Source organism: Zea mays, chromosome 4, assembly GCF_902167145.1.
Source record: "Zea mays cultivar B73 chromosome 4, Zm-B73-REFERENCE-NAM-5.0, whole genome shotgun sequence".
In the NCBI taxonomy this organism is placed as follows: Eukaryota; Viridiplantae; Streptophyta; class Magnoliopsida; order Poales; family Poaceae; genus Zea; species Zea mays.
Window position 1 is genome coordinate 132642096 of NC_050099.1, and position 12484 is coordinate 132654579.

The 12484-nt window shown below is 37.3% G+C and overlaps 2 protein-coding genes across 4 annotated transcripts; one reads left to right on the forward strand and one right to left on the reverse strand.

Annotated features, from left to right (window-relative positions):
- The first annotated feature begins 1929 nt into the window (after window positions 1-1929).
- Window positions 1930-6108, forward strand: LOC542765 (ras-like gene). 2 transcript variants are annotated; one of them, XM_008679576.3, is made up of 6 exons: window positions 1930-2255; window positions 2423-2562; window positions 3529-3611; window positions 3709-3913; window positions 4003-4071; window positions 5567-6108. In XM_008679576.3, the coding sequence occupies exons 1-6, from the start codon at window positions 2210-2212 to the stop codon at window positions 5651-5653; spliced, it is 630 nt and encodes a 209-aa protein (XP_008677798.1). In that variant the 5' UTR covers window positions 1930-2209; the 3' UTR covers window positions 5654-6108.
- Window positions 6109-7777: 1669 nt separating this feature from the next.
- Window positions 7778-10673, reverse strand: LOC100286216 (small nuclear ribonucleoprotein Sm D1). Of its 2 annotated transcripts, NM_001159104.2 has the most exon segments (5): window positions 7786-8054; window positions 8140-8331; window positions 8992-9040; window positions 9859-9935; window positions 10058-10129. In NM_001159104.2, coding segments are annotated over 3 exon segments (288 nt in total). In that variant the 5' UTR covers window positions 9026-9040; window positions 9859-9935; window positions 10058-10129; the 3' UTR covers window positions 7786-7992.
- Window positions 10674-12484: the final 1811 nt, after the last annotated feature.

The window sequence follows — 12484 nt, forward strand, 5'->3', positions numbered from 1 at the left end:
GGGTATAACCTCACCGGAGAAGACAGCTATCCCCATGGACCGAAGGTCCATGACAGAGGGTGAAGTCAGGATGCAAAGCCAACAAAAACAAACACCTGCCGGCTAGCTTCAGTTTATTAGCAATAGCGGCTAATTCTACTGTCTAACCGATTTTGCTTCTACTAGACATGATTCATCCTGAAATCCATTCTGCTCACTTGCACAAACTTCCATTACATCCACTGCAACCAGAATTCTCCCTATCTGCGCGCATAGTAATAGAAATATGTGGCCTCTGAAACCAAATCATATAAGCGTTCATTTGCTCCAGTGAAGAGCGTTACTCTCTTTTTCTGCAATATCCTGAAATCCATTCTTTTTCTGTTACTTCTCGACAACCAATCTCTGGTGGTAGTCATTAGCACTGCTATGTTTGTGCACTGTGACGAGTGGGATGACTACATCAACGAACCCTACGTCGACTAGCGAAAACAACTCTGGTGTCACTGGTACGCTACTATAGCAAAAAAAAAATCTTATTTTCCTTGTTAATTTGAATCGTGATTACTATGATAGTTATCTTATTAGAGAATAGACTATACATGCATATACTCGGCATCATAAACACAATGTTAATTTAGTAATTAAATTGTCTAGTTTTTAAGAGAGATTATTGATCGGGACTTGTGGATATTGCTGAAGCCGGCTAAAGTTATTGGGGGCGTGTTTATTTAAATTTGAGAGCTCCCAATTAGCACAATGCCAAGATTTGATTATATCCATATCTATATGTATACATAATATTAAATATAAAAAATCAAAATCTTACCCCATTTATTAGCTTCACTATCCCTTAATACCGAACAATGAAGAGTTTCTTTCATGCGAACTTATATGATTCATGCTCATACGAGTTAGAATTGCTTTTGTCAAGCGGTGATCGATATGAAGCCTGATTCGAAGACTTATTGGGTTGTGCCCTCCGCATCTTACATGTAAGTTAGACTTATAAATTTTGCTCATACGAGTTAAAATAACTCGTGTATAGCGATGATACAAATAGGGTATTTGATTGAGATTATAATCTGATTAGGTTATATAATCTAACAAATTTTGATCTATTTATATAATTTGGACAGATTATAATTCGAAACAAACACCTCCAAAATCTAATTCCAACATATATTGGATCATGTTTATAATGTACGAACACAATTGCTGGTCAATGTTAAAATAAGCTTATATGTTGTGTCTTATAGTGATTATTCTACAACGTAGGAAGATTATGTTAGAAAGAAATAGCCACCTTTTAAAATATAGAAGATGTAGCAAGATAGTTATGATAACTTTCATAATCTCAAAACGCTATTCTTCAATGTTTGTTTAAGTTTGAAGTTGATGGTATTTATATCTATAGCTCCAAATTAATTTGTTATAAAAACATATTTTATAATTACTTTAATATTAGCTATTTAATATTATATGTATCGATTTTTAGCTATAAATAATTAAATTTAAGGTACAAAGATTCTAGAGTAGTATATTTTGGTACGGATAGAGCAAGAAGTGTGTGCTATTGTTGGTCGGATGTCCATTCACATATTTAATGTCTATGTGTTCAGTGTTATAGTGCTATACACGCAACATTTTTAGGCTATTCTCAGCACCTTTTCTATTTTAAATTTTAATTTTATAAACAATGTCATCGTCCCAATTTATTATTCATTCGTCTGACTTTTTTATCACAAGTTTGATCAACTCGTCTTATTCAAAAAATTGTGAAAAAACTTAAAACCCGTTGTAGTTTTGTTTATTATCAAATATACTTTACATATAACTTAAATTTTTTTGTTTTATGATTTTTTGAATAAGACAAATAGTTAAAGTTAGGGTTAAAAAAGTCAAACAAATTATATTTTGAATCGAAGGGAGTACAATATAAACTCTATTTTTTTTCAAGATCCACTTCTAGAGCGGTTAGGCAAAACCGCGCGCCATTTGGCCAGAGCCCACCGCCCAGCCAGCGAGGAATCCTGATTTGGAGCACTGGACGGGACGCGTTGCCATTAGCTGTCGCGTCAGTTACGTTTTGCTTGCCCTGTTCTCGTTCGGCCTTGACAACCCGGAAATCCTCCAGCCCTCTAGTCCCCAACGACGCAGGAAGCAGGATCGAGCCGAATCCTCCGGAACTCGCCGCCGGGGCCAACCGACCTCACACTATTGATCGAGGATGTCGTACGCCTACCTCTTCAAGTACATCATCATCGGCGACACAGGTCCGTCGCCCCCTCGCTCCCGAATCCGCTGCCACTCTGATCCCCGCCGCCCCGCCCCGCGCGGGGGGAGATTGGATCCACGCGGCTGGGGATCTGCTGTCATCTGCTCATCGGTGTTGGTACATACGAGCGGCGATTGATCGATCGGTTGGTTGGTTGTGTTGCAGGCGTGGGGAAGTCATGCCTGCTGCTGCAGTTCACGGATAAGCGCTTCCAGCCCGTGCACGATCTCACCATCGGCGTTGAATTTGGCGCCCGCATGATCACCATCGACAACAAGCCCATCAAACTCCAGATTTGGGACACGGTCCGTCCTGCTCCTCTCTTCCGTTCGTTTTTTCCTGCCCTCTTCATGGTGTTGTTTAGGTTGCGTACGAGGTTAGCAGTTTCAAGCAACGATGGCTGTAGGAATTTCGAATTGTTTCAGAAACAACGCGAACATTTTTGGGATCCTTAATTGCTGATGCCATTTATGTTCCTCTTGCGTTTTGCTGCACTGGCTTGATAATCTAGAGATTTTTGAATCACAGACCCTGGCAGTTCTGCAACATCCAGCCACTTTGTGCAAAATTGTGTTATCCTCTTGCATAAGGTCGTATATATGTCTCGGTCATACTGCTGGCTTACCAAAAAAAAATCCCAAACTTAGGTCACCAACTATCAAATCAACCAGCATATGTCGAGGTAGTGACAAAGCACCAGACTCCAACAAGCTAACAGGCTTTAGTCTAGTCTGATTATATGTTATTAATCCATGTTTTCGTATGGAATACTGCTGGCAGTACCAAAAGAACCAGTCTCGTGCGTTCTAAATTGCAAGTATGTTGCTGATTTCATTCATACTTATCAATACAAACTTAAGGAAATTATACAGTGATGTAAGAAAATATCTCCTCTTAGACAATTGGACCTATATTTATCTCAACTTAGTGTAATTGCAACACTTCTGTTTGCAAAGATATCTTCGGTAATTGCTCCAATGGTCTGGCTACACGTTTTCAAGAATTTAACACTTGTAAGTTTGTAACCAGGGTACTGTAACATGTAAAGCATTTTTATTAGCATTTCCCATATTAGTTCGAGTTTCAGAATCTGTTCATCCTTATAATTGTTTGGTTTGTTCATCATGTAGTATGTTCATGTTATTATTTTTATTTTTTTGCTTAGGAGTATGGTTTTAATGAACTACAACCACAACACATTCACCACTACTTCTGTTGAGTGTGATGTCATGAAGCGTTATATTCTCAATTGATTATGACTTGAATTTCAGGCTGGCCAAGAATCATTCAGATCTATTACTAGGTCATACTACAGAGGAGCTGCTGGAGCCCTTTTGGTTTATGATATCACTAGGTACTAGTTATATGGTTTTGTTTGGTTATATTATATGCATCTTATTTTGGCATTTACAATCACTAATGATTCTTACGTTTGGGTCACCCAACTTCAGGAGGGAGACCTTCAATCATCTCGCAAGTTGGCTAGAAGATGCCAGGCAACATGCAAATGCTAACATGACAGTGATGCTGATTGGAAACAAATGTGACCTTTCTCATAGGCGTGCTGTCAGCTATGAGGAAGGCGAACAGTTTGCCAAGGAGCATGGTCTGGTTTTTATGGAGGCATCTGCTAAAACTGCACAAAACGTCGAGGAGGTGAATTTTTTTTAGACCTACTAACTGTTTACTACTATATTGCCCACTGGTGTCTTTTCTAACCATTTTAACATCTTTTTCTGATATAGGCATTCATTAAGACCGCTGGTACAATATACAAGAAAATCCAAGATGGCATATTTGATGTATCAAATGAGGTTAGTTCTTAGTTAGTACTTCTTTTCAGGTGCTTGTTCAAGGTTGTGCCAAGTGTTGGTAATTAATGAGATTGCAAGTTTATAACACAGTAATAATTCATTTAATGTGGGATTGGTCTTAAATAGTGGCACCAGTTTGCATGATTATTGCAAACTTTCCCCTAGAAATTGTAAAAATCAACAAAAGAAAACAGAACTGTGAACTGAGCCACACTTTTGCACAAAACTAAAAAAACTCTTGCACTTCAATTCCCCCAAATACTTTCAGCTGCATAAATCTACAGAAATGTTGAAATCTTTCTACAAACCTGTAGAAGATTAATTAAAAATGTTTGTGGCCTATCTAGTGTATTTGCTTGTACATTCTAGACCGATTGAACTACCATATGAACCACATGATGTTATGTAGTATTTTGTATAGGATTCCCACAATCTCAGCTTCATGAAGATTTTTTGGTGAAGAAAAATGGGGGGAAAACAATACAACTCTTCCAATTCAAACCTTTTCTACTTACTACCTAATAGTAGGAAGTATGGTTATGTAATTCTAGATCTCTAATCCTTTGTCATCATAGCTAATGATTGAAAGAGTAGTGTCATTGTGTAATGATGCGTCCTTTTTAGTTTTTTTTATCGATGATAGTAATGGTATGCTCTAGATTGTAAACTACTAATAACTATACATGAAACCAATATTTAATGTACTTTTATGTTTTTGGGTTGGAGAAATTTTCTTTATAGCCTGTTTGGATGTCAATATTGGAGCACAGAATTGGAATTGGAATCAGCTTTCCTAATTATGTTGTTTGGTTACACACAGAACTGAGGTTTGGAATCAGAGACCCAATTCCCTGGAATTGGACTATAACTAGAAACTTCCTCTCCCAATACTGAGCATCATCTCTGTATTGTGTGGAAATAGACCGCACAATTCAAAACTCTAATTCAGCGACATCCAAACAATAGAATTACATCTCATTTCAATATCATAGCTGACTTGGTATTGAAACCAATTCAATTCCATGTCCTCCAATATCAATATCCAAACGGAACATTAGGGTTTGTTTAAGAGCAAGGGGATTGGAGGGAATTGAAGGAACTAAAATCCCTTACCATTCAATTTTGAATATTAAGTGATTTTAGCCCCCTCAATCCCCTGGCATCCAAACACGCCCTTAATGTGAAAGCCCTTCATTCTAAATTGTAAGACATTTTAGAGAGTCAAAACATCTCAGGTTGGCCAAATCTATATAATAAAATAATAATATCTATGTTCTCGAATATTTATTGCTCGCTAGTTTATTTTTGAATTAAAACACGATAAATAAAAAAAGAACAGAGGGAGTAACTTTAATGATACCAAGTAAGTATTAGATTTTTGTTATTAATTATATTTTCATAGTATACCTATTTGATACTAACTTTTTGTAATTTTTCTATAATTTTAGTCAAACTTGAGATGCTTTGACTTTCTAAAAAATTGAATATCTTATAGTTCGGGATGGAGGGAGTGCATGTCTTCCGTATGAATTGTCCAGGGGCAGGGTTGTACCGTGCTATCCTTTTTTGTATTTGTTCATGAGACATCGTAATCTTTTATATTTTTTGCATTATATAATGTTTTCCCAAAATGTTACAGTCCAACGGGATCAAAGTTGGCTATGCTGTTCCCAACTCATCTGGAGGTGGTGCTGGCTCGTCCTCACAGGCTGGTGGCTGCTGCAGTTGAGCGGTGGCAGCAAGTCATACAATTGCAAGGGTTCTCTCTGCAGTATCTTGATGTTTGCCTATAGCTGGCCCCGGATGATTTGTTCTTTCAGCCATCACGTTTCAATCCATGAACAAACCATCTTCAGTGTTAGTTGTCATTCAAACTTGTGCGATCTTTCTGTAAAGCCAATCATTCACGATTGCTAACGTATGTGCTTTCTGTAACCAAATTGAAATCAGTTCTATGGTATTCATTTGTTCAAAATGTATATATATGCTTCTCTGCAACCCTATCGCTACGATGAAATCTGGTGGTGCTTATAGCAACAACCTGAGGCATAGATCTTGCTGGACAAACTCCCCTAATTGTATTACTGGATTCTGATTCACGATTACTGTCCAATGGGTTGTCTTCTATAACTAAAGGTCTGTTTGATTGGTTGTGGCTATGAAAAAACTGTTATAAGCGGTAAACTGTGAAAAAAGTTACTATAGGCCGTGAGCTTTTAAAAAGCTAAAAATATTTGGTGAGCTTTTAAAAAGCTAAAAATATTTGATGAAAACTACTAAAAATCATTAAAAGTTTTTTCACAAATATTTTCATAACTCCATTCGAAAGCAGCTGAAAACGGTCTAGAGGTGCTTTTAGGCGAGAAAATCGACTTTAAAAAAAAAACTGCTTCGTATATCCAGTCCTTCGGGTTATTATTCGTTAAAAATATGAATATGCTTCTTTCGGGTTATTATTCGTTAAAAATATGAATATGCTTCTTTCCCTAGCGTTGTTTCTCTTGCCTATCGCTATCTCAAAGTCTATTGTTTTTCTTGATAAATATTTTCAAAAAAAACTGATGCTTATATCGTACTACTAGGCAATCTCACCTTTCTGTTCACTACCATTGTGGGTGTGGTACCTTACCATAGGAGGTTTCAAATTACAAGATATTTAATTTTCATCATCTATGAACAATGTTCATATAACTACTAAAGTATGTTTTTTAGTTTAATTTATCCCTCCACGTGTTTTTGGCTTAATCTACCTCTTAATAAAATTTGTCATTTTTATTTCTTTATATACAAGCTGAATTATCAATTCATTTTTTTTGTTAGTAGCTAATATCACAACTTAGCCTAAAAATATATTATGATGTTTATGATTATTTAATAAGTTACAGATAAGATAAGATAAGATAATAAGTTTAAAGATACAAAACTAAATGCGAAATAATGACAAAAAAATCTTAACAATTTTTTAGTATAAATTATGATGTCTTAAATCACCTTAGTAATACCTTAGTAAATAAAAATTTAAAATTCAACTTGTACCTAGAGAAAAGAAGACAAATCTTCTCCTAATAAGATTTGTTTTTTATTTCTCTATGTAAAAGTTAAATTTTAAGTTCATATTTTACTTTCTAAGATTACTAAGGAAATAAGAAATCATAGTTTATGTTAAAAATATGTTAATTATTTTATCTACATTTAGTTTCGTATCATTAAATTTATTATGTATCCTTTAACTTATTAAAATAATTACGAAAAATCGTACTCCCTCCATATTTTTTTATTTGACGTTTTGAAGTTTATTTTTGTAGTGTTTAGCGGCAAATATAAAAATATGGAGATAGTAATATATATAGGCTAAGATATGACATTAGCTATTAACCAACAAAATTTGAATTGAAAACTCATTTTATATATGAGGAAATAAAAAGGACAGTTTTATTAAGAGATAGATTGAACAAACTCAAACATGTGAAGGATAAATTAAACAAAAAGAAATACTTTAGGGGATTATATGGGTATCGTCCACATGTGAGGGAAGTAATTTGGACCTTTTCCTTTAATATTTCTATATGTGTTTTTACTCTATATCTAGATATAATGTATAGCTAATAGATATATGATACTCTGCATCAATATATAATGTATATCTAAATAGATACATAATTGTACGTTGTATATCTAAAGTGCATAACAAGAGCTATGTGTGATGTGTCTAGAGAAGTCTTAAAGATAGTATTTAATTGTTCTTAAAAGTTCTAGGGAAAGAACATATGATCACATGGTAACCTCATCAACATAAATCCACGGCAAAAAAAAACAATTGATACATGGTTGCATAATCAAAGGCATACTTCGTACAATTGATAGGAATGTAGATTACACTGCAGATGCACGCAATGCAATTTCCAAAAGCAGCTAGCATGCTCAACGTCCCCGACCCCGACCGCGCCCACGACCACGGCCACGCCCACGGCCCAAGGGCTTCCCTGGTTTTTGATGAAGATGGATGAAATGATAATGCTAGCAGGTGGTAAATCTCGAAGGTTGAAATGGGAGAAAAAGAACTCTGACCAGAAGTAGGCTTCTTAGGCTTGACCCTTGGTGTTTCCTCAACCAGCAAAGTCTCCAGGTTTAGGCTGTCAGGAAGGATATAATAGCGGATGTTGTTTCCCCTCACACTAAGGTGATCAAGGGTAACAGGATTTTTCCCTTTTAGTGTCAGCTTCACAGTCTTCAGATGAGTATTCATGCTGATGTCAACACCTACAAAGTCCAAAAAATCAGAATACACTACTGAATAATCATTCTAGGATTACTGTAAAATCTGATGGAATGGGAGAGAATTTTAATGGGATGTTAAAAACTGACTATAATAAAATCATGTGAAAGATGCTGTCAGATGCAATGATATGGGGACAAATTAAAGGCCAGTAAATATAATATTAAAAGACTAGCCATTGTTGTTTGCTGGCGAAATCTGTAATCTTACACCTCATGTCACTTCAAATTCAAATTTCTAAACAAACAAACATTGAAATATCCTGCCTATATGTATTTAGGCAGCTTACCAACCTAGTTAAATGCCATAATAGCATTTCTACACATTTTGTAAGAGACATTCAACAATAGCTCAAGATCAAAATTCAAAATTCACCCTGCTTCAGATTTTTGCATGTTGGCAGGGATTGCCATGTTTAGCTATACCGGTATGGAGTAACCAATGATGCTACCAAAGATGCAAAATCTAAGATTTGTGGAGTTTTGTGCTGGTTTGATCACATCCATTTGTGGAGTTCTTGTAAGGACTGAAATTAGATGGACAATTTTTTTTAATCACCAAAAAATGACAGAAATATTCTCTAATCTTAGGTGTTAATAACAGTGTCATATGGTAAGTTCTAAACAACATGAAAATTACTTAACTATCTGAAGATAGCTGTCCGTATATGTAAACCATAATCGACCGGATAACCTATAAAAGAAACATTACACTGTGACTATTAATGCTACGTAGGATTACTCCAATATATAAAGGACAATGCATATACCCTACCATACTATCTAGAGCAGGCAATGTAGATAAAATGAATTTCTTGAAAATTCAAACATATGATGAGGACTTGAAAATAATTACTATCCTAAATTAAGCCAGTAAACATGAAAGTTGAACCCTAGGGGAAAAAGATGTCTACAAGAAAAGTAAACATGGTCTTTTTTGTTAGGGAAAACATGGTCTGTGAAGCACAAATAAATGTTCAGTCCACCCTCCATTTTCACGATGCCTAACTTAGAAGAAACTCAGAAAACTGTACTAATTTTGGTTTAGGTTGCATCTAGAAATCTTTCATTTCACATTGGACGACAGAAATCGCCTAAAAATTATCCAGTTTAAGCACAACTTTGGTATGCAGGAGCAACATTACCCATTGAAACCAAACATTAGAAACTATAAAAATCACCAACACTTCAAATCAGATTTATAACAGCCAATACTGGCAGCAATGCAAAAATTAAAGTGAATTACCCAAAACGGCAACATGGTGTTGCAAGTCACATGTTATATGGAAGGAATAACTAGAATATATTGCCTTACTATAGATGAATAAAATTCACCATATTTGGACCAAGCGGAAACAGGATGGCAATAAAAGATCATATAGTAGCTCTGTTGGTCACATGTTCCTAGGTTACAGCCAGAAACACAGTATTAAGCTACTTTCTAAGCCCGCACACCTAAAGGTGCCCCGCACCTCTAATTCCCACAGTGGTAAAGTTCGCATGACGTCATACCGGTAATGGTTCCGTGTACGACGGTGCCGTTCTTAAGCTCGATGGTCACCGTTTCGTTGTTCAGCTTCATCAAGAACCTGTAAAAGCGCAATTCCCGCGCCAAAATCCGCACCGATTCGGGCGAAAATTGCACCAAACGAATCAGCAGACTGAAACGAATGGAGGGGGAAAGGGGAGAAACAGGGGGATGCTGGCTTACCTGACGAGCTTCATCTTGGAGGCGCTTGTGGGGAGGTAAAGCTAGGGTTTTTGCGGGGGGAGCTGCTACCTCGAGCTGATTCGGAGCGGGCGAGGAGACATAAAAACCCCTTCTCCCGATTTGCGGCTGTACACTGTAGTCGCGAGATGGGCTAAATGGGCTGTAGCTGGGCCTACGATGGGTCTTCGAAAGGAAAAAGTCTATTTGATATCCCTCAAGTCCGATGGGGAGGTGGAGGATTCGCTTTCGCTGACGCCTGACGGCAACGTGTCGCACCGGCGGCCTTGGCCACTGTCCTCGAGCTCGTCGGCCCGCCCACCTTCAGGTCCAGCGCCTTCACCTTCACCACCGGCTACGGCTAGGCGCGCTCTCAACTTCGAGAGTGCGGACTATGTCGCTGATCGCAGCCGTGAACTCCACCCCAACTTCGACAGGCATGCTTACAACATACTAAAATAATACACCATCTTCACTCTTCAGTAGGCGGTGGCCTTGAGAGCCGAGATCGGATGAGGATTTCCAAATCCTTGTCTCTAGTTCAGTCTCTCTCGTGGGGCTACAGAACCATGGCAGATGAGGAATTCCGGATACTGGGAGATGACCCTTTGTGCAGCAACATGACGATGATCGATCATACCCAGATATAGATACTGAAGTACGGAATTACAAATGATTAGCTTTCCAAAATTCTCTCCATTTGGTTAAACATGAAATTGAGATTTAAAATCAGAGACTCAATTATCTGGAATTGAACTATAACTAGAAACTCTTTCTCTCAATACATAGCATCGCCCTCCGTATTGTGTAGAATTAGGCCGCAAAATTTCAAACTCCAATTCAGTAATATTCAAACAATATAATTAGAATTACATCATTTCAATACCAAATTCAATTTCATGCCTTAAATATTGACATCTAAACGGATCATCAGATTTTTCGTCATGATGTGAAATGCAAATGAAAACAGAAAGCTACTTTTGAATCACTTGTATACATGTCCAGGCGAGCCGGGGCTTGCCGGATGGCTTGAAACCCGACACTGGTTGTGCCCAGCTCGAAACCAGCACGACACATAGCGAACCGAGCCCATGACGGCTTGGCCTGGTCACTGGGCTGTGCCTGGGCTAAGGCGTGGCATGGCAGGCTTCGACACGACCTAGTTTTATTTTTTTCTATTTTTTTCATACAAATACATATCATATGTTTTTGTTGGTTATATGGGTGCGAATAAATGTTTAGAGGTAAAAGGCAACACAATGTAAAATGTTACGGACATTCGTCCCTGAAAGCGTTATCTTCTTCAAAGATAATGATTCCTGGACGAGGGTAAAGGGAGATGATTAACTTCAATCATGAAACAATCCTCCTTCGAGGGTTGTTTATGATCGAAGATTAATGACAGAACAAAAACGTTTCATATTTAATGAATGATAAGCAAATAACGAGGGATGAATCTTTCTTCTTATCATTTAATGATGTTAATAAAACCATACTTCAGACATTACAACGGTAAATGATTACATTTATACCTTCGGCTTTGCTCGAAGGGAAATATAAGGGTGACCTTCAGGAAATGGACAATCAAAAATGTGTCTCAAGCTCTCTTGAATAAGCCTTTCCAATGACCCCATGAACAGTATGGGGTACTGTTCATCTATTTATAGGCCTGGGACATAACCCAAGTGAAATTATAATTGTACCCTCTATCTCTATACATTTGTCTTAACACAAGTATCAAGGATAGAGTTGTCTTTCTACTCTTGAATTGGTTTGTTACGAGACCTTCGGAACTAGCTTGTATCGAAGCTATCATCGCGATGATTGCCGAAGCTTTGTCATATCCCTTGCGTTCCTCATTTCGCTATTTTATCATCGGCATTTAGTGTGTAGCATGTCTGTTAGATGAATCAAAGCAGTTAGTTTTATTCTGAGGACCTTCGGTAGAGAGATACCCCAACAGTAGCCCTTCGCGGTGCTAGATCATTTTTTAATAACGAGCTCGATCCGTGAAACATACAAAGGCCTCTGAATGCCGAAGGTCTGAAAAAAATCTTCTCTGAGCTTGTTATTAAAAAATGAATAAAAAAGTGACTGGCGCGGTGGTTCGCCTTCTCCGCCTGCAAGGCTATATAAACAAATTGGTTGGCGTTAGGTTTTTACAACATTCATTGCACTTGCATCGTTGTGCTGCCAAAAAAATTTACTATAGCCGAAGGTGTTTTCATTCTTCTCAGTTTTTGACTGTGCTTCGCCTTTAGTGCCAAAAAATCTCAGTTTAGCTTCGACTCAAAGCTGCAATGGCTAGAATTAGACCATTGCTAGGTTGATGAATGAAGGCGGGGAAATAGATACAGCCGATACGACTCCTATTCCAGAAATTATGAAGGATTCTGATATGATTGGCTAAAGGGAAGAGAAGGACACTCC

What these genes read in the sequence shown, in the direction of transcription:
- LOC542765 (XM_008679576.3), top strand. Translation starts at nt 2,210, where the DNA reads ATGTCGTACGCCTACCTCTTCAAGTACATCATCATCGGCGACACAG. An exon ending in CATCATCATCGGCGACACAG is followed by an intron (nt 2,256 to 2,422) that starts GTCCGTCGCCCC and finishes GTTGTGTTGCAG; the next exon opens with GCGTGGGGAAGTCATGCCTG. An exon ending in AACTCCAGATTTGGGACACG is followed by an intron (nt 2,563 to 3,528) that starts GTCCGTCCTGCT and finishes CTTGAATTTCAG; the next exon opens with GCTGGCCAAGAATCATTCAG.
- LOC100286216 (XM_008679191.4), bottom strand. An exon ending in CGTACACGGAACCATTACCG is followed by an intron (nt 8,332 to 9,858) that starts GTATGACGTCAT and finishes TGGACTTTGTAG; the next exon opens with GTGTTGACATCAGCATGAAT. An exon ending in GCCTAAGAAGCCTACTTCTG is followed by an intron (nt 8,055 to 8,139) that starts GTCAGAGTTCTT and finishes ATCAAAAACCAG; the next exon opens with GGAAGCCCTTGGGCCGTGGG.